This window comes from Penicillium chrysogenum, assembly GCF_028827035.1.
Source record: "Penicillium chrysogenum strain IBT 35668 chromosome Unknown utg000001l_segment0_segment0, whole genome shotgun sequence".
Lineage (NCBI taxonomy): Eukaryota > Fungi > Ascomycota > Eurotiomycetes > Eurotiales > Aspergillaceae > Penicillium > Penicillium chrysogenum.
The window spans coordinates 3,376,740-3,396,282 of NW_026622749.1; the positions used below are offsets into that span (position 1 = coordinate 3,376,740).

At 49.9% G+C, this 19,543-nt stretch overlaps 9 protein-coding genes across 9 annotated transcripts; 5 read left to right on the forward strand and 4 right to left on the reverse strand.

The window, feature by feature from the left end:
• Nucleotides 1–5: 5 nt before the first annotated feature.
• On the reverse strand, nucleotides 6–1,748 carry N7489_001341 (uncharacterized protein; the record flags this gene model as incomplete). Its single annotated transcript, XM_056707096.1, has 3 exons — nucleotides 6–1,046; nucleotides 1,120–1,479; nucleotides 1,536–1,748. 3 exons carry the CDS (start codon nucleotides 1,746–1,748, stop codon nucleotides 6–8), a joined length of 1,614 nt encoding a protein of 537 aa, XP_056571398.1.
• Nucleotides 1,749–2,550: 802 nt separating this feature from the next.
• On the forward strand, nucleotides 2,551–3,695 carry N7489_001342 (putative G-patch domain protein; the record flags this gene model as incomplete). The annotated part of the gene is made up of 2 exons (XM_056707097.1): nucleotides 2,551–2,649; nucleotides 2,724–3,695. 2 exons carry the CDS (start codon nucleotides 2,551–2,553, stop codon nucleotides 3,693–3,695), a joined length of 1,071 nt encoding a protein of 356 aa, XP_056571399.1.
• A 342-nt stretch (nucleotides 3,696–4,037) lies between these two features.
• N7489_001343 (uncharacterized protein) lies at nucleotides 4,038–4,853 on the reverse strand (the record flags this gene model as incomplete). The annotated part of the gene is made up of 1 exon (XM_056707098.1): nucleotides 4,038–4,853. The coding sequence occupies one exon, from the start codon at nucleotides 4,851–4,853 to the stop codon at nucleotides 4,038–4,040; it is 816 nt and encodes a 271-aa protein (XP_056571400.1).
• A 595-nt stretch (nucleotides 4,854–5,448) lies between these two features.
• Nucleotides 5,449–6,204, reverse strand: N7489_001344 (uncharacterized protein; the record flags this gene model as incomplete). The annotated part of the gene is made up of 4 exons (XM_056707099.1): nucleotides 5,449–5,499; nucleotides 5,556–5,662; nucleotides 5,728–6,003; nucleotides 6,114–6,204. The coding sequence occupies 4 exons, from the start codon at nucleotides 6,202–6,204 to the stop codon at nucleotides 5,449–5,451; spliced, it is 525 nt and encodes a 174-aa protein (XP_056571401.1).
• Nucleotides 6,205–6,502: 298 nt separating this feature from the next.
• Nucleotides 6,503–8,083, reverse strand: N7489_001345 (uncharacterized protein; the record flags this gene model as incomplete). Its single annotated transcript, XM_056707100.1, has 1 exon — nucleotides 6,503–8,083. One exon carries the CDS (start codon nucleotides 8,081–8,083, stop codon nucleotides 6,503–6,505), a length of 1,581 nt encoding a protein of 526 aa, XP_056571402.1.
• Nucleotides 8,084–9,131: 1,048 nt separating this feature from the next.
• Nucleotides 9,132–11,602, forward strand: sip5 (Sip5p; the record flags this gene model as incomplete). Its single annotated transcript, XM_056707101.1, has 3 exons — nucleotides 9,132–9,503; nucleotides 9,561–9,691; nucleotides 9,793–11,602. 3 exons carry the CDS (start codon nucleotides 9,132–9,134, stop codon nucleotides 11,600–11,602), a joined length of 2,313 nt encoding a protein of 770 aa, XP_056571403.1.
• Nucleotides 11,603–12,715: 1,113 nt separating this feature from the next.
• N7489_001347 (uncharacterized protein) lies at nucleotides 12,716–14,508 on the forward strand (the record flags this gene model as incomplete). The annotated part of the gene is made up of 3 exons (XM_056707102.1): nucleotides 12,716–12,788; nucleotides 12,840–13,205; nucleotides 13,376–14,508. The coding sequence occupies 3 exons, from the start codon at nucleotides 12,716–12,718 to the stop codon at nucleotides 14,506–14,508; spliced, it is 1,572 nt and encodes a 523-aa protein (XP_056571404.1).
• A 531-nt stretch (nucleotides 14,509–15,039) lies between these two features.
• On the forward strand, nucleotides 15,040–18,273 carry N7489_001348 (uncharacterized protein; the record flags this gene model as incomplete). The annotated part of the gene is made up of 1 exon (XM_056707103.1): nucleotides 15,040–18,273. One exon carries the CDS (start codon nucleotides 15,040–15,042, stop codon nucleotides 18,271–18,273), a length of 3,234 nt encoding a protein of 1,077 aa, XP_056571405.1.
• Nucleotides 18,274–19,072: 799 nt separating this feature from the next.
• Nucleotides 19,073–19,404, forward strand: N7489_001349 (uncharacterized protein; the record flags this gene model as incomplete). The annotated part of the gene is made up of 2 exons (XM_056707104.1): nucleotides 19,073–19,154; nucleotides 19,223–19,404. Coding segments are annotated over 2 exons (264 nt in total), but the record flags the coding sequence as incomplete, so codon positions are not given.
• Nucleotides 19,405–19,543: the final 139 nt, after the last annotated feature.

The window sequence follows — 19,543 nt, forward strand, 5'->3', positions numbered from 1 at the left end:
ATATACTACTGCTTCAAATCAATACCGATGCTAGTCAAGTATTCACATCGGCTTCTCTGTCCCTGTGGCACTGTCTCCATCTTGGTCTGGTTCGTCCGAATGAAGATCCGCTGGTATCCATCGCCACCTTGACCCCAAGTCTGCCATTTCAGACTGGAAGGAAGACGTTTGGTGTTCGGGTCCAGAGACGTAATGAAGCTTGTCCAGTAACCCTGCATCACGGGCACGATGCCTGCGTTGGTGGTGTAGTACGAAGCTGGAGCCTTTTTGTTAGTATTAGTCGGACCCCAGATCGCATTCACTTCGACGGTGTGTGGTGTGCCCACTCCCGAGCTCTCGTCGGCGGGGTCCTGAACTGCGTAGTGGTAATTCCAGCTTGGGACACCTGCCGCTGCGTAAATAGAAGACAGGTCAATTCCGGGACAGATGTAGCGCATTTCACCGTACGCCGTGCTTGCCGGCCGCCAGTAGGACCCAGCACCAGGGAATTCCTTCGTCTGGTCTGGAGTAAGATATATACTGTTGATCCTGTCAAGATGGTCCCGTGTTATTGCTGGAAATTGGTTCTGGAGGAACGTGTCTGCCTCGTCGACACTAGAGGTGCTCTTGGGGACGAATTTCGTGCCTTCGTTGGTATCATCGCCAAATATCACTGGTACCTTGATGAATTTGCCTTCTTGGAAGAGGCGGTAGGTGTAGTCTGGCACCAGGTCCTCGTCAACTGTGGGACCATACAAGTATAATGGCTTCCCTTTTGCTCCTGGGTGGGGTCTGTTGACGTTCTTCTGTTGCAAAGCATTGACATCGAGGTTGCGCAAACATGCCAGGGTATTTCGACTACTGTCACATGCAGTCGCAGTTACCAGTGCGTCGTATGCGAATTGACTTTCGGTGACGTTGAGCATCTGCGCAAAGCTCTGTGACTCTGCTGCTGCTGCAACAAACAGACCTTCGTCTTTACCACCGTATGCGGAGAGCATAAGAGTCACCGAGGCAGCACCTGCACTACTACCACCAATAACAACATGTCTGGGATCTCCACCAAACTAGAAACAGTGTCAAAACGAGATGTATAACGAAGCCAGGAGAATAACGAGGACTAATGACGACTTGACCTACTTTGCTGATATGCTTCTGAACCCACTTCAGGGCCTTGCGTTGGTCTTTCAGACCATTGTTCAGACTGGCTCCTTTTTCAATCTCTTCTCCGGCAAGGAATCCGTAAGGTCCAACCCGATAGTTGAAAGTGACCACCACCATATTGTTTCCGGATGCCTTGATCAACCCAGTGCCGTCATAGTTGGCATTTGAATTGGCAGCAAAGCCTCCTCCTTGGATCCAAAAGAAGACAGGTAGTTTCTTCGAATCTTTTGCCGCATCTGCGGGGGCATATATATCGAGGAATAGACAGTCCTCTGAAGTTCCTGCTGGGACTGCCCGGCCTTCACTTCCTGCCGTGGGGATGCATATACTTCCATGCTAGTAATGAATTGTCAATAGCCAGTTATGAATAAGTCAAGACAATAGATGCATACCTCAGTTGCTTGCTGTATTCCCTCGACAGACAAAGGATCCTGCGGGGCAGCAAATCGCAGATCGCCTACAGGAGGAGCAGCAAACCGCATGCCAAGCCACTGTGTGACTCCGGTGGATAGGGTTTGACCTTCATAGCGAGCATAGCCCAGGTCTACCACTGTAGAAGCGGATGCTAGGGATAGCAAAAAGCAGATATACAAGAAAATAGCCATAGTGACTGACGGTCTGATTGTGAACCGGTCGATGCCATGGCTTATAAAGGGCCCCGCGGACATAAAAGAAAAGCCGACCCTTTTCCATCGAAGTCACGGTGACAACGCACAGAACTCAGCTACTGGAGGGTAATACGAGGACAAAGCCCTTGCGCCACTGTTGCTTCATTGAGATATGCATATAGACGCTTGCGGGGACCTATCACACGTGCAGCAAGGAATCCGTACGGGGAAGAACAGCGTCCGTGGGAAATATCGTGGATGTATCTAGCGGTCAGCAGACTATTCGGCCTCAGAAGTAGGTACGGAGTCTAGGAAGCGAAATCCATTAGGTGGCCCAAGTGCTCCTAGAAACTATCTTGTTATAAAAAGCCCCTACGTAGTCATCTACACTTTGTACACAATTTCTGTAAGATAAGACTTTGAAAGACATCTGAAACCATCCAGTCTGAACGTCTTAAACAAAGACAGAGGGGTTGTGCTCTGCATATACAACAGGGTAGATACCTAGTTTCTTTGTTTCTATTATAGGGTCTAATCCAATATTTTACTGTTATAGAACAGGCCAAAGATGTATTCTGTACTCTATGCCAAATAATATCAAATAATACATAGATTAATAGATTAATAGTGTACCCTAAGTAGTATGAAATAGAGCCTCATATTAAATTAAATCGGTGAGCCCCACTGTTCCCCCGCAAAATCCCAAAGCGGTGTCTTTGTCCGCCTGCGGATCTCTTTTCTCTCTACTCTCTCTCCCCCTCTATACTGGAACATACCCTGCTGCTTGGCAACCGAAACAATGGCTTCAGAAGATGAAGACGACTACATGAATATGGTCATTGAGGAGCCCACCCAAAAGGAGACCTTCGCACAAAAAAAGCGCCGGGAACTACGAGAGGTACCGTATCCTCCACATTCATATCTGTCTCCGGCTGAATGGAATTTCAACTAACATTCTTTTTCCATATGCAGGCCGAAGCCCGAGGCCGAGTCCCATCCAAAGCCGAACGCGCCGCTCGGGAAGCCGCCCGCCGAGAGGAAGCCTTGGCCAGAAGCACCCTCAACCCCGATAACAAAGGATTCCAAATGATGGCAAAGCTTGGGTTCAAACCCGGCGATGTACTTGGCAAACCTGCTACGCCCAGTGACTCTGACACTACCAACACCGACTCTTCCCTAAACGCGCGCGCTGAACCGCTGAACCTAACTTTGAAGAGAAACCGTGGCGGAATCGGGTTGGACACGGAAAACAAGCGCAAGCTCCGTGAAGAAGCAGAAGCAGCAGCAAAGAGAATAAAACATGATGAGGGGACTTACCGGGATCGTGTTCGTGAAGAGCGCGAGTTGAGACGCCTCGAAGCGCAGGTGCGCGCTGCGCAGAAAGTTGCAGAGAGGCTGGATGCGGAATTGGAGAGTGGGGCAACCACCGAAGAGAAAGAACAAGAAACAGGGCCCTCGGCCAAGTCCGACAAAGAAGATGACTCTACAGATCCTGGTCAACCACGCGACGGACCCGATGCAGCGACAAAGAAGAAGCCGATCAAGCCCACGTCCCAAATCAACGTCCTCTATCGCGGTCTTATCCGTGAGCGCGAACGGAACGACAGTGACCGCCAGGCACGCCATGCTCTCCAATCCTCTCTCCCTTCATCATTTTTTCCTAAAGCACGGCTCCCAGGGTACGATGACCCGACCATGGACCAGGAAGATAAAAAGGCGCTTGGTAGTGAACTGGATCCGCATACCTCCACACTGGAGATAGAGCTGGAAGAAGATGACGAGGAGCTCGATGCCTTCAATGCGCTTGAGCCAGCTGAGCGGTTACACAAGCTGGTTCTCTTTCTGCGGGAGACATACCGGTATTGTTTCTGGTGTAAATATGCCTACGAAACCGATCTTGAGTTGGAAGGGTGTCCTGGCCTGACCGAGGAGGATCATGATTGAACCGTTTGTACCATATGGGAATAGTCTTGACCCAGCAATCAGCTGACGATTTCTTACGAATTTGTATCTCTACAAAAGAACGGATGCGAAAAAGGAAAAATGAGGTGTTCATTAACATGCAGCTTCGGTCCTCCTGGTTAAGCCATAATATACAGGTCCCTTGGTATCATAAAAAACAGGTATACAAAATACAGATAAGAAGGGCAAAAACAGAGGAAAATATAACTAACAGCCTTAACAGGAACTTTACTCCCTGTGCAAGAGATCATGCAATATATGTCGAGATCATCCATGCCCATCACAAACATATCAACACCTTAAAACGAAAAGGATATCAACAAATCAAGCGACGATCCGATCAACCAGCTCCTCGACCGAACGATTCTTGCATTTCTGCAAGGTCTGGTAGCACGACTCGCAGATGCGCAGACAGCAGAACACACAGCGGTGCCGAATCTCAATGTCAAATTTCTGACAGGTCATGCACGGCATTGGACACCACGTATTCTGCGCCACAGGCATGGCGCGGTGCTGCTGGTAGCATGTGAGGTGGATCTCGTTCAACTTCGGCGCCACGGGTTCAACATCCGGAGGGACAAAGGGTGAGGGGGCCAGCTCCTCGCGTGGCTGTTCTGGCACTGCTGGCGGTTCAGCGCTTTCTGGGGTCGGGATGAACTCTTCCAATTGGGGAGAGTTGGCCTCGTCGGCTGGAGCTGGATCCTGGACTATGGTCGGGACTTGGGGCGGGGAAGAGGGTGTCACTGGAGTTGGCTGTTGCGGCGCGTGGAAATCGGGCTGTGATTTCTTGGTTCGCATGCCTGTCGTCCGAGGAGGAGACTGCGGTGGGACGGGGACCCGTTGAATTGGCCGTCGTTCTGGGACTTCATTTCGGGGGATTGGAGGGAAGTATGGGTTGTCCGATGAGGCTGGAATGTCCACTTTCGGGGGAAGTGGGAGTTCCTTGTCCGGTGGAGGGGCCGGCTTTGGTGGTGGAGGGGCAGGGAACGCAGCCGGTTTAGGCGAGGTTGACTCGTCGGGTGGCACTAAGTCTGACGATTTCTTTAGGGAGAATTGCGATTTCGTTGCTGAAGACTTCAGTGCTGTAAGAGATGGCACACGAAGGCCGCGAGGGCGCTTCTCTGAGTCGAAGATGGCCATATTCCTATATATCTGGGTATCCAAAAAGGAATATAAAAAAAAAAGAAAAACAAAAAGAAGGGAGACAAGTAATTTAAGGAGAAAAGAATGAGAAGAAATGAAAAAGAATTAAGAGATCAAATAAAATTTGGCGCTGAATCCACTCAATAACTTGTTAGCCGATCCAGTCATTTGCAGATAAGAAGGCAATCCATATATTAAAAGGACTAGGACTATCCTATTATATCCTATTAAACCGCATTCCTCAAACTGATCGGATCTATTGGTTGACGATCAATCTACTCGGTTTCAGATAGTGGGGATGGGTTCGGTAAATAGATCTATCGACTACAGCTTATGTTCAGGGGTAATATCATCTTTTAGAACCGAATACGGAGTGCAGAGTACAGAATACTATATATGTGCATATAGATGTACTCCGTACAGACTACTACATTCTTACTGATATCATATTGATCGGCCTATTCCCGCATCCATCAGTCTCAAATTCCCCATGTCATCCCTACATATGCACGCTAATTAGAGTTAACATGTCGAATCTCCGATATTTCAGATCTCTCATTATTTTCAAAATCATTTCAAATCATTTTATATTTTAGCGATCGGTTTCAGCAACGGGTATATACGACCTGCGTTCTCGTGCAGCCTAAATCAGTTAGTCTTGCCACACAGGCATTGGCACAGGCATAGGCATTGGCTTACCTCGACATATCGCTCAATCCATGGCTTACAGGCTGCCCAAGCCAGCAGTCCACATGTAGCAAAAATAAAAATAAACACCACCGTCTCATCTTTCCGTGAATCTCGCTCTATCCCAGACCCGTCAGCACATCTGTTATAACATCCAATCCGGGTTCCTATTAGCTCCACTTACGGAAGCAAGTCGTGTACACATCTTCCTCCTTGGCGCCTTTGCATGTCGGTAACTCGTAGTCGAGGCAGAACTTGCGATTGCAATCATTGCAATTCAGGGATCGGTATTTCTCAGCTCGTTTGCTGTATTCATCGGTATGCTCAAGCTCGGAGCTGAAAAAGCGGCGCTCATCAAAGCGGACGTGGTCGATGCCGGAGGAGGTTTCGGACTTGGAGGGATTGAGGGGGATGATCGTACTATTGGAGAAACAGGTGCATTTGCAGAAGGAGGTTGGCGCTATAGGAATTGAGTATTAGTATCACACAAATATCGATGCGATGGGAGGTAGCATTTCCATCTCCCCTTGGCGCTTTCAGAGGTATCGGGGGAAAGAGGCTAGCACTTACTAGATGCTGCTACCAATGATGTGAGAGACAAGAATGTGAAGAGAAGCAGCAGCAGCTGTATGCTACGCTGTGAGGACCAGGTAGAAAACATCCTGGACGCGCAGTGGACGATGCGACAAGTCGTGGTTTGGCTAGGTTTAATGACGATGGATGCGGGTCACATGACTACGTACGCAATCCAACAAAGCCCAAGGAGCGAAAGATGTCTGGAGGGTTTGAATATATATGCTTTCTAAATTTGCGTTTTGTCGAAGGCAGTGGGTTTAAATTACATGGTATTTGTGTCGTCGGAAGGCTACTGCAGCCTCGTTTTATGTATAAGCACCACATCAGACCTCCGGAGTCTAAACACACATCATTCAACTTCCCCGAAGACTGGGTCTCGAATTTTATGACTTCCCCTTGATTCCCTTCTTCCGGCTGTCTCTCTGTCTCTGTTCCTTGGCAGCATCACGTCGCCTCTTCTTCCAGGCTCGATTGTTGTCACCGCGATTCTCCCAGAACCACTTTGCGAATTCGGTTTCCTCCATGCTGGCCCCGGCTTCACCGCGAGCTTTCTTCACAGGGCTGTCGATCGAAACGTCCTCATCCGAGTCCTCACTCTCGTTCCACGTCATGTGGCGGGTGGCCGCACTAGTGTCGGGGGTGGGGGCTGCACTGCGCTGACCTCGATGTTGCAGGTCATTCTTCGTGAAGGGTGTGAAGGGTGTCTGCGGCTCAGCCATTTGAGGCTCGTCCTCGGATTCAATGTCATTGCCAAAGAAGCTGAATCCAGTCTCGGCTTCGGGTGCTGGCTGGTTATCGGATGCTGTCGGGGCCCGTTTGAAAAGAGCTTCAAGAGGGTGGACTTCCTTGGCAGATGAATCTTGTTCCACCTCTTGCGTAGCCTCGGTAGGTATCTCAACCGATTCTGACCGGCTCGATGCATCAGTATCGGCGCCGTTAGCCTCTGTAGACTTGGTGGTCTCTTCTTGGGACTGCGGCTTGACATCCTCCTCGTCAGAAGACGACGAATCTTCAGGGTTCTCGCCCGCCTTCTCCTCCACGTCACTCTCCGAGTCACTGCTCTCGTCTGAAGACGAGCCACTCGATGAGGTATAATCTTCAGACTCGGAAGATTCCTCTGGAGTCTTTTCTTTGCGTGAACGCTTCTTCGTGTCTTTGGCGGCCGATTTGGCAGCCCGGCGCTTCTCCTTGGCCCCTGGAATCTGACCAGGCCGGTAATTATCCTTCGAGATCTTCTCACTGGCGGGTTCTCTCACATTCCCGGCAGCATCTACCCAACCTTTTCCATCCTCAAATGTAGCCGTAGGCGCTGCGCTTTCCTCCGCGGTGCGCAGGAAGCTTGGATGGGCCACCGTTTTCTCAAATTCATGGATGACATTATCCTTAGACTTCTTCTTCTTCTTTGCTTTCTTATCATCGGAAGCTGTGTCGGATGCTCGGTTGGGTGGGATCGTTGCTCGGAACAGGCATTCGGATTTGTCGGTGTACTTGGACTTGGGTTGCAATTTCTCCTCCTTGCTCTTCTTCTCTTTCTTCTCTGACTTTCGTCTTTCCTGCTTGGCGTCACCGGACTCGGTCCAGCCTCGTTTCACTTTGCGGTCTGCAGGAAGCTCAAAGCCTTCCACTACACCGTCCTCGGGCGATTGCTTCTTGGACTTTTTGGACTTCTTCTTGGCACTAGAGGGTGCTTCAGGCACCACATCCTCTTCCTCCAGGTGTCTCTTTTGAGGGCGGGCCGCTTCGACTTTGAACTTCTTGCCCTTGAGGATTGAGCCGTTCAACTTCTTCTTGATCTTCTCCGCCTCCATGTTTGGCAGAGTCACGTATCCGTAGTTATTCTCTGGGAAGGTGGAAATCTCGTGGAAAGATACGTCTGTGGCCAAGTTGCGAATAGATGCTGGTAGCACAGACGGAAGAATATCCTGGGTGAAAGGCGTGATATGCAGTCTGGTCGTTTCAGTCATTGCCAGAGGATTCTTGGTAAGAGTGAGAATGAGTAGGGCTATCAGTAATGCATGACCTGTGGAGGATGCCAAGGTTTCCAAAGTAGAATTGGAGAGGATTCCCAAGCTTCAACACTCGATCTTTTTTTCTTTGGCAAAAATAATGTACATTTGATTACAGCCACCGCCTTTTCATATATGAATGTCTATTGGCTGAGAAGGTTCCGAGGTTGATCAAAATGTTGGCCTGAATGTTGGCCTGAATTGGCCTGAATTGGCCTGAGTTGCCTGTGTCTACCCAAAGTTCAGTAGGTATATTGTACACGTACCTAATGACTTCATCTCCCTACAGTTCATTAAGTTAATATTTTGGTGATCTGCAGGGAAAAGTAATCTCCAATGATGTATACATTGATCAAAGTAGAGAGTGTAATCTGCCCATGACTTGACAATGACGATGGATCAACTGATGATGGGGACAAAGCTTGTTATTTACATACGTAAACCTGTTTATATCCGATATTCAGACTGTAGATGTGGTATATATACATGCTATGTTGTATGTTGTTTTGTTAAGAACTAAGAATAGTTATATAGTAATCAGTCTAGGCCTTTTATGAGATACCTAGGTAAAAGCGGTCTTGTTTATTGTTAAAAAGGGAAAACAAAAAAAAAAAAACTTATATATCAAAATATCAAAAATAACATCCGTCACATCCGATATTTCTTTTCTATTTGAATCTGTAAACATTCTTTGATATCTTTTGGGCTGGGGGTCTGTAGAAATTCCTCACCGATCTCACTTCCCCAGTTACTCCGGACAGATCACAAACCCCCCCCCGCTCTGGAAGTTACTCCTCTTACCTCCACTCTTCTCTCCATTTTAGTCTTCCCAACTTTCTTACTCCCCCCATTTCATTTACCCTTTCTACTGTCCATCCACCCCAAATACAACCCCCCTTGGGGGCCCTTTCCGCCATATCCGGGAGTTGTCACCGTGACTTGTCGGAACGTGCATTAACATCATATCATCCATTTCCTTTCACTGCATCCATCTCCAAGCTCTAATATGGGGAACTCCCAGACCAAGGAGTCACGCTCCACAGCCCCGTCAAGCCGTCGAAGTCATCAATTATCCCCGGGCGCTTCCGACGCCTCAAGTCGGCCATATCAAGGTTCTCGGTCAGCAAGAGGCAGTAGGCCTGACCTTTCGATCCTTGGAATCGGCAGCAGTCATGATCGAGACGTGGCAACATTAGAACATCGGCGGGAGACAAAACAAGAGCGCGAGGCCCGTCGCTTGGAGAAGGAACGGGTGGCTCGGCTCAAAGAGAGGGAGCGCAGTATGAAGGAGGAGCACGTCGATGGAGGCTATCTTGTAACACAGGGTGTGTATGTGGGGACAGAAGACTACAATAAGGCAGTGGTGCGCCAACTGATGGTAGGTTTGCCTAGAATCGCCCTCGATACGAATTAGCCAAGACTGACAGCGGGCTAGATTGAACGCCGACTGGCTCCCTTCTGGAGAGGTCTTAATGATTTCTCAGAGTCGTGGGCTGAACATCAGATTATGGCGGCTGCACGAGGCATGCCCATTCCCCCGCCCGATGAGATCCCGCCCGAGTTAGAGTACAAATTATCCAAGATCCCAGACACAGCCTCGGCCGATCCGACAAATATCCAGCATCTGACAGTGCCGATCACATCCAGGTCGCAATCTTATAATTCAGATGCTTCGCAATCCTCCAACCCCCTCAATCATTACCCTCCGCATCTCCGATCGCATCTGGGACATCCACCTCCCCTCTTTTCCGAACAAGAGCGAAAACCTTGGCTGCTTTGACCACCTCCAAGCATAGCTCACAAACAGATCTAACGCCCCGGGAATTGCAGCTTCCCAAGGACCCGTTTGTCAACGGACAGCCGATCGAAGTCAATTTGTATAAAGACGCAAGCGAATGTCCTATCTGTTTCCTCTATTATCCGCCTTACTTAAACCGTACCCGATGCTGCGATCAACCCATTTGCTCTGAATGCTTCGTACAGATAAAGCGCCCGGACCCTCATCCCCCAGAGCATGGAGAGCCTGACGCGAATGCTCCCTCAACGGAGGGAGAGCAGGCTGAGTCGACCGAATCACAATTGGTCTCGGAGCCCTCGGCATGCCCCTTCTGTGTTCAGCCAGAGTTCGGAGTCACCTATTCATCGCCCTCGTTCCGCCGCGGCTTGACTTATGCTACAGACCCCAGCGCCCGACTCTCACCTAACTTCACTTCCCCTGTATCCTCCACCTCCTCTTTATCATCTGCCACTGCAGCCGTGCCAGGCCGTCGCCGTGCAACCTCACTATCCGCCACTGACCCCGCAGTGGTGACGACGGACAGGATTCGACCGGACTGGGCCACCAAATTATCGAATGCACGAGCCCACGCGGCACGTCGATCTGCGGCAGCCACTGCCCTTCACACCGCGGCGTATTTGATCAACCCCGGTGCATCTGGGAGTGACTCGCGTGGGTTTGGCATCGGACGGCGCGGAATGCGAAGAGCTACGGGCGGAGAAGGGTATAGCGGCCGGACCGCTTCACCCGCCCTCAATGCATTGGCTTTCTTGACGGAGCGATCAGGTACTGATCGCGCAGCTCGAGCAACTGGACAAGACACCGATTCTGCTTCTGCCGAAGAAGGAGCTGGTAACCCAGCTGCTGCTCGATCGAGTTCGAGGCGCAATCGAATTGATGATCTTGAGGAAATGATGATGATGGAAGCTATCCGGCTAAGCTTGGCCAGCGAAGATGAGCGCCTCAGGCGGGAAGAGAAAGAGGCAAGAAAGGAGGCCAAAAAAAGGGAGAAGGAGAAGGAGAAAGAGGCCAAGAAGGCGGATAAAGTCGCTCGCAAAACTGGCTTGTACAGCAATAATGCTAGTGCCTCCGCTTTGGATGTCCTTGGCGAGTCCAGTTTAGGTAGGGGAAATAGTAGCTCATCCTCTGTCATAGGCGAAGGTGTCATTGGTGAAGAAATCGCTGCTGGTAGCAAAGGCAAGGGGGTTGATCGTGCATTGCCATCGACCGCAGAAGAAACAAACCCCCCTACGCTTCTTGATCCAGCAGCACCAGCAAGCCAGCCGGCGGATCAGTCCGAGCCGTCACGACAACCTCACCTGCGACAGGTCTCCGCCTCTTCATCGGTCTCCTCTGTCATGGAAACTAACCCGGAGGATGGTGCAGATGGCCCTGCTGCTGGACAGGGCAACACCAACTCTCTTGAGCCAATGTTCAATTTCCGCAGTCTAGCTGCCGTGATTGGAGATGAGGAGAAAGTGGATGACTCTGCAGAACACGTTGAGGATACCTCCAACAAGCCACAGACAGAGGGCTCTTCAAGTGCCACTCCGTCGGTCCACCAGCCCTTCACGGAGGCGAACCCTGCATCGACGCCCATCGTTGAGTCTCGTGATCACTCCGGGACCCTTCCCAAGGAACTTGAAACTCGCTCTGTCGAGATTACCAGTTCCCCGACTCACCCAGAAGCTACTTCATGAAACCCTTGGGCTTTGTTTCTTCTTGTTTCGTTCTTTTCACTCCCTGCTTGGCTCTCTCTGTTTTTAGCTAGATACAAACCGGATCGCATGGCATGTGGATTAGCCGGCGCAGGGATGGGTCACCGGTGAAGGTATCTCTGCTTATCTTTTTCTATGCTCATTGTTTTCCCCTTTCCTTACACTGGGACTTCCATATCATCATTTCTTACTTTCTGGTCAAGGATAGAAATTCTTTTGTGTTTAGCATTCAGATCGGTGAATAGTGAAATTTCTGCTTCAACATATCAATATAAGGACAACTACGAGAACAACTTATATAGTGTAACCTTGCATAGTCGTACTCTAGTAATCTGATTATATTCAATTCTTCTACAATGTATTTTGCATCTATGAAGTGCATATGCGGCTGATCTGCGGGTCCAACTCAAATGATTATCTGGCCTGTGATTGGTCAATGATGTTTTAAGAAAGCAGAGTGGGGAATCTTGGGAGGCTTTATTGTTTACCCTAGGTATTTCAGGTTGTCGGCTTATATATATCATATGGATTATTGTATGCTCTATGCCATATGGTGCGATATTAATTTCACAGCTAATCATTGTTGAAAGGTCCTTGGAATATTCTAGACTATCACCCAGATACCCGAACAAAATACATACGTGTCGCCACAAGTTCGCCACCCAAAGCACATTTTTTATAACAGGGAAGAGGTACGAAAGTACATGTAATGTGGAAGACGCTCAAGTTTAAGTTGCATACATATGGAGGACATATTTACATGTATTTACACGGATTGAAGTACATATGTATGTATCAATAGTCCTAAAATTTATGGTTATAGGAACTGGGTCAGGGTCAGACTTTGTCCGTTCTCGGCTGAAAATCTTTTTTCAGGTTCTTCCTTCTGACCTTTCAACCCACCCCTTGTTCCACCTTGATCAGTTTATCTTCTTAATAGTAATCGACAGTCTCGAGATAAAAAAAAAGAGAAAACAAGAAGAAAGCAAATTCTGCTGCTCCGCTCCTTAGATACGGGCAGTGCAGTGGATAACAAAATCAGCTCGACATTGCCGGGGTGGATCGCCGTAAGATCTTAGCTGCTTCTGAAGAACTATGGCATTGACACCACAGACAAGATCACATTCGTCGTCCGACAGCTTTCCCACAGCACAGCTTTTCCTACTAGGTATGTCATGTCCTGGGTCTGTATTTGGCAGTGACTAACACAACAAAACAGCAATATGTCGGGTTGCAGAGCCTATTGCCTTAACTTCTATCTTCCCATACTCGTGGGTGATGGTAAAGGACTTCCACATGGATGATGGCAATAATGCCTCCTTCTATGCTGGAATTCTGATCTCCGCATTCTCGCTCGCAGAGGCTCTGACCGGTATGTTCTGGGGTGCTCTTTCGGACCGCGTGGGCCGGAAGCCTATCCTTATATCTGGCTGCGTCGGCACTATGGTCTCTTTGATCCTGGTAGGGATTGCTCCGAACTTCTGGGTCGCGCTAGCCGGTCGAGCTCTTGGAGGAGCCCTGAATGGGAACATTGGAGTAATTCAGACCATGGTGGGTGAGCTTGTTAAGCGACCTGAACACGAACGTAAGTCTATCACTATTCTGGCATATATAGCAGAGTTGAGGTTAATGTTGTATGCAGCTCGAGCGTATGCGGTCATGCCCTTTTGTTTGGTCAATTGGAACGATTATCGGTCCAGGTATGTATAGTTCCTCCCATACTGGAATTCTACTGCAAATGCTAATTACCTTCAGCTATTGGAGGCTTGCTAGCAAAGCCTACTGAAGGGTTTCCCTCCCTGTTCCCAGCCGATGGCCTCTTCGGGAAATTCCCTTACCTTTTGCCCAACCTTGTTTGCTGCGTCTTACTTCTCCTTAGCATTATCGGTAGCTGGCTGTTCCTGCAGGAGACTCACCCAGACATGCAACATGGCAAGACCCATGAACATCTCGACCAGGCGGCTGAGCAGCCGCTCCTGGTCACATCTGGCGCAACTGCCAATGCCGGTGTGGACCTACGGGCGGAGTCTTATGGGACCTTTAATCGGGTTCACCTGCATAATGATGAGAGTTGGAATGTGCAAGCCGATGGATCCTCGCCCACGTGGAAGAAATTACCAAAGCCCAAAACTTTCACCTGGCGAGTCACCATGCTTGTAGTTGCGTTGGCTATCTTTACTTATCACTCGATGACATATGACCATCTATTGCCAATCTTCTTACAGGATAAGGACCCCCGAGGGTCGTCACATTCGCACCATTCGCCCTTTGACATCCCGGGCGGGGTTGGTCTTTCAACCCGAACTGTGGGTGTGATCATGTCCACCGATGGCATCATTGCCCTTGTGATCCAAAGCATCATTTTCCCCGTGCTGGCACATTACTTGGGAATTTGGCGACTCTTTGTCATCGTTACGGTGCTCCATCCAATCGCATACTTCATGGTTCCCTTCCTGGTCTTTTTGCCATGTCAACTCATCTATGTCGGTATTTATGCTTGTTTAATCGTCCGCAATATCCTGTCCATTATTGACTATCCTCTCCTCTTGATTCTCATCAAGCAAGCTAGCCCCGCAGACTCCGTCATGGGCAAAATCAATGGCCTCGCTGCTTCCGCTGGGGCTGCGTCTCGAACTCTCGCTCCTCCCATTGCTGGCTTGCTTTATAGCTCTGGGGCTGAGATTGGCTGCACTGCTATTGCCTGGTGGGGGAGTAGTCTTGTTGCATTGGTCGGCGCTTTACAGCTGTGGTTCATCCAGCGCGACAAACGTTCATCAGCAACCGTGGAGCCTGCAGCTGTTTGTCATTATGTTGCTCTTCCAGAGCAGCCACACGACGACATTGTCCATATCATAGTCAATGGAGATGATGCGCGCACAGAGCGGTAATAGTGTCGGATTAGGAGACAGGTGAATTGGGGGGCTCTTTTTTTTTTACTAGAGTCCTAAAACTATAGAACTCATAGAATCATAGAATCATATATTTCATATCAACAATGGCATTGTCTTGTAGGGAATTGTCCTCTCTTATGTTACACGTCATCCAAGTAGGAATCATGCTTTTTGTACAGATTCCATAGTCTGTTAAAACTGGAATCTGTTCCAGCTATAACACCCATAAAATCATAAGCTAAATGTATCAGATAACTGGACTACATCGTTAAAGACACTACGTACATGTAGGTATACGTTGTATAGTACATATGTAGACTCCCGAGGTCCGATTAGATAGTCTGGATGCACCTTTCCCAATTAGGCCTAGTTTTGTTTACCCAGCAACGTCAACACGGCAACTCTTTTGTATACACAAACTCTGCCTTGCTCTGCTTTCTCATTCAAAAGTTGGTTCTGAAAAGAGACACGGCTTCTTACGACTAACCTTTTCCCCTCCCTTTCTCCAGGGATTGTCTTGCTTCCATAATGCCAAATCCACTCTCACCCCTCTCATCCTCCTACCAGAACGCGCGCGCACAATCTCAAATGGCGAATTCTTCGCCCTTCCTTCACAAGACTCTTGACCAGCCCTCGGAACAAGTTATTCCCTCAAGCCCATTGAAGAGAGAATGGACAAGCCACGCCCTGTCGAGTCAAGATGTCTATGATGAAAACGAAACCTACCCTAACGAACCCGAGAACGAGAATGAACACGAGAATGACGATTTCAACGACGCCGAATCATACCAACAAGGTGCCAGCTCACCGTTCCAGTTTGACGGATGTGAAGATACTGCGGATTTCCAGAAGCTGCGCGAAATGCGACAGACCTCATCCCAATCACACCCACAGCTTGAACCGCTAGACGAGAAGAGCCCTGCAAGCTCTCCATTCCGTCCACATGTGGCAGAGGATACAGTTGATTTCCGAGGGTTGCGCGAGGTGCAGCCCATGTCACCTGGCTTGGATAAGCGGTTGGCCCTAGAGGAGCCAATGAGCTCCCCCTTCCGTCCTAATGCCATTGAAGATACAGTGGATTTCCAAAATATGCACGAAGGTCAACAGTCGTCTCCTCTGCCATTCCCACAGCTTAAGCCATTAGAGGAGGAGAGCCCCGGAAGTTCCCCATTCAGACCTCATGTCAGAGAAGAGACAGCGGGTTTCCAAAAGCTGCACGAGGTCCGGCCTATGTCTCCTGGATTCGGAAGGCGGCTAGCTCTAGAGGATCCGGAGAGCTCCCCGTTCCGCCCTGAGGCGCGGGAAGAGACAGTCGACTTTGATCGCTTGCGCGAAATGCAGAATGACTCGCCGATTCCTAAAGTGCGGCCATTGCCCGATCCCGCTAGTTCGCCTTTCCGTCATGAGGCAAAAGACGTGAGAGCCGATCCATCTGATCTGCATGAGATAAAACAAGCTTCACCAATGGTGTCTAAGTATTCTTCGCCTGCTGTGGCACTGAATTCGCCCGTCCGCCCTGAAGCACCAGAGACGGCTGATTCCCCGAAGCCACACGAGTTGAAGCAAGATTCACCGGTGGCGTCTAAGCGTTCATCCTTTGCTGCAGAATCGAGCTTGCCCGTCCGCGACGCAGCGCCAGAGGCAGTTGATTCTCCCAAGGTACATGCCCATGCGGAGCCACCCGTAGCAACCAACTCCTCTTCCCCTATTCCAGTACCCACTTCAAAGGAAAATACTCTTGATCCTCGCAAGTCGCGCCGGATTTCTCGTGCATCACTTGGGCTTAACCAGCGGCCGGTTGCTGCAACTCCCCGCAAAAGATCGTACGACCAGACACCTCAGGACTTGGAGGACGATTTACAAATGAGTGAGCGCCATAAGAAGGGTATGGTGAGCCGACCAGATGCACCAGCGATTCACATCGATGTCGAAGAGGAGCCTAGTGTAGTCCACGACCAGAGCGTCCTTTCCGCTACGAGTGCTGCCCACGACCGATCAGCAATTGGCAACAGCATGATTGAGGACAAGCACAACGAAGGGATGAGCACGGTACTTCATGAAGATGGCAACAAAGAGAATATTTCACACGAGAATTCGATGGCTGACGACTCAATGGATGACACTTGCTTAAGCACGTTTTCCGCCATGCCTGATATGACTACATTTGCAAAGCTCCGCGCCCAGTCGCCGATGAAGTCAATGCGAGGCAGTGTCGCCCCCAGCCCAGCTCCCAATACGGATGGGCATCGACACAGTGTCGACCCGACCACCCCGGGCACAGGGCGCAGGGCATACAGAGCGAGTGCCTATCTAGATGGAAATTCACCTATGGGATCGCCTACGCCGAGACCCAGAGGCCCGCGGGACATGGCTAATCCAGCTGACTCCGCCAATCTGCTTGATTTCACCGATCAAATGAACTTCTTCCCCCGTCAGTCCATGCAAAGTGCTCGTTTCTCCCCCTCGCGGCGTTCTCCTCTGCGATCGGGTCGGCAATCCATTCGTTCTCCCGGGAAGATGTCATCACTGTTGGACTTTGATATTCCAGCTGCACCTACCCCTCGATCCATTCCCACGGTCACTCCCCGTGAATTGGAGTCGCTGAAGTCCGGATTCTTGTCTGAGATATCTTCGCTCAAAGCCACTCTCAGTGGCAAAGAAGCTGAGGTTGCAAGCCTAAAGCAAGCAGTAGCAGATGCGGAGAGACGTGTTGGTGAGGCTCTGGAAGAAGTACGCAACGAAGCCGCCGGCAAAGAGGTGCTGGAAATGGAACAGGTCGAGTGGGAGCGTCGAGTCAATGAAATGGAAACTGTTCTGCGGTCCGCCCGCTCCGAATTAGTGGAGGGGGAGCGTGAGCGTGATCGCTTGTCCCGAAAGGCCGAAGAGGCCGAAAAGATCAGGGAGAATTTAGAAGGCAAAGTTGTCGAGCTCGAAAGCCAGCTTTCTGCTGCACGCGCTGCGACTGCTTCTAGCACTAGTACAGCTAGCTCGTCTCAGCAGTCTGCCCACTCACACTCGGCTGAAGACACTGCGAGAGAAGTTCAGGACGCAGTTGAAAAGGTCGCTCGCGAGCTTCATGTGCTCTACAAGGGAAAACATGAAACCAAGGTTGCGGCCTTGAAAAAGAGCTACGAGTCTCGCTGGGAGAAGCGTTTGCGTGAGGCGGAAAAGAAGCTCACTTCTGCACGCGAGGAAAACGAAACTCTCCGTGCCGAACGTGATGCTGCGCAATCTGATTCGACGGCCGCGGCTAACACCAGTCTCGTCGCTCGTGAGAATGACGAGCACGAGGCCGAAAAGCGTGTCATGGAGGCCCAGATCAAGGGTCTACAACGAGAAATGGCTGCTCTTAAGGATGACACTGAGCGAATCCGTGCAAATCTGGAGTCTGAACGCGCCGAGAAGGGCGAGCTTGTTGCTGCTGTTGATGAGTGGCTAGCTATGCAGCAGGCGTCCGCCCCATCTCAGCCTCGAGACCGCGAGCCATCTGTGGCATCTTCTGTGCACAACAATGACCACATTGACGAGCCAGCTCAGCCATCCCGCGAAGTCACGCCCGATGACTTCCGTCGCAGTGTCAGTCGTTCTGTGTCTGGAAGCGTCCGCCCTCCTGCCACTACGGAAAAGAGAATCCCTAGATTCGGTGCTCCCGGCGGTCATTCTCGTGGTAATAGCGGTGGCAGATCTGGCATTGCAATGCCTACTCCCGGCCGAGGTGGGATCATGAGTTCAATTGAGAGGATGGGCCGAGGTGGTGTTTAGATTGTCCTATTGATTTAATTTGCGTCGCTCTTTCCTATTTTTGTTTTGTTCCTTTGCCTTCATGAGTCGTTCTCATCTTTGATTCCCCGGCAGCAGATGTGATTTTCGGTTTTACCTAAATTTGGTTTATGATGTTTATGTCTACTTCTACTTTTCGGCGTCTGTGAAGATTGGTCCAAGCAGCAAGGGGGTTTCGAATTGGGTCACTGAACATTGATATGAAATGATGTAACGATTCCACCGATCCATTGCCATTGTATGTTTTCCAGGCCCTCGGGGTCATAGACAGTGAGGAAGCGGTTGTAGTTTTGCCATGTCGTTGGGGGCATTCGAGGGGTCTTGGATGCCAAGTCATCAGTCTCTAACTATACAAGCCCTCTATACTCATTCTGACGAGACTACCTTAGTTATCTTTCCAAACCCCGTTTCCTGTTCTCAAGTATATATACACATAAGCCACCAGCATCAAAGGATAGCTGACTCATGCATAAACAGCAGACACCGAGAGATGAAAGATAATGAGGGCAGCCCGGTTATATATCCATGGAGAGGCAATGAGGGCGAACAAACGAGCACCTGCAGGGAGCAAACACGCATGTCCAATAACGTCCTATATGATAAGATCCCACTCCCTCCTCCTTGCTAGCTCGAATTCCACTCAAGCAGCAACCTTCAGCGCTTCATCGTCGACAGATCCTTGATTATCGCCAGCGTAGAGGGCTCACTGCAGTGGCTCACCTTGTCCTGGTAACAGCTAGCCTGTCCATTTATGGTATGACCTCACTGACCAGTCGCAGATATCTCCGCCACTACGTGGGTCACTTTCATCTTCATGGCACTCTTCATGTTCCTTGGATTTGGGCCGGCGGGTATTGTTGCAGGTGTGCTGCCCCACTTCCTTTATGAGGCTAGTGTTGCATTTCAAGTTGTGTTAACCACCTTTCTGTAGGATCTTTGGCGGCTGCGTTCCAGTCATTCATGTATGGCGCATTTACACCGGCGGGTGGACTATTCGCCACTTTAACCAGTATGGCGATGCTAGGTACACTCATGCCTCTAGAAGTGCTTGTTGCTTCTGCTCTTGCGGTGGGCGTCGCCGTGGGTGCAGTAGTGTTGAAAGTGGCATTGTAGGAAGACCTTTGATATCGCGAGGTTAGTCTTCAATATGAAAGTCATGGTCTTGGAATACCGGAATTTACACCTCATAGCGGAATCCTTTCCGGCCGTAGCCAAGAGAAAGAAAAAAGAAAATATTATTTTCCTCTTTTTT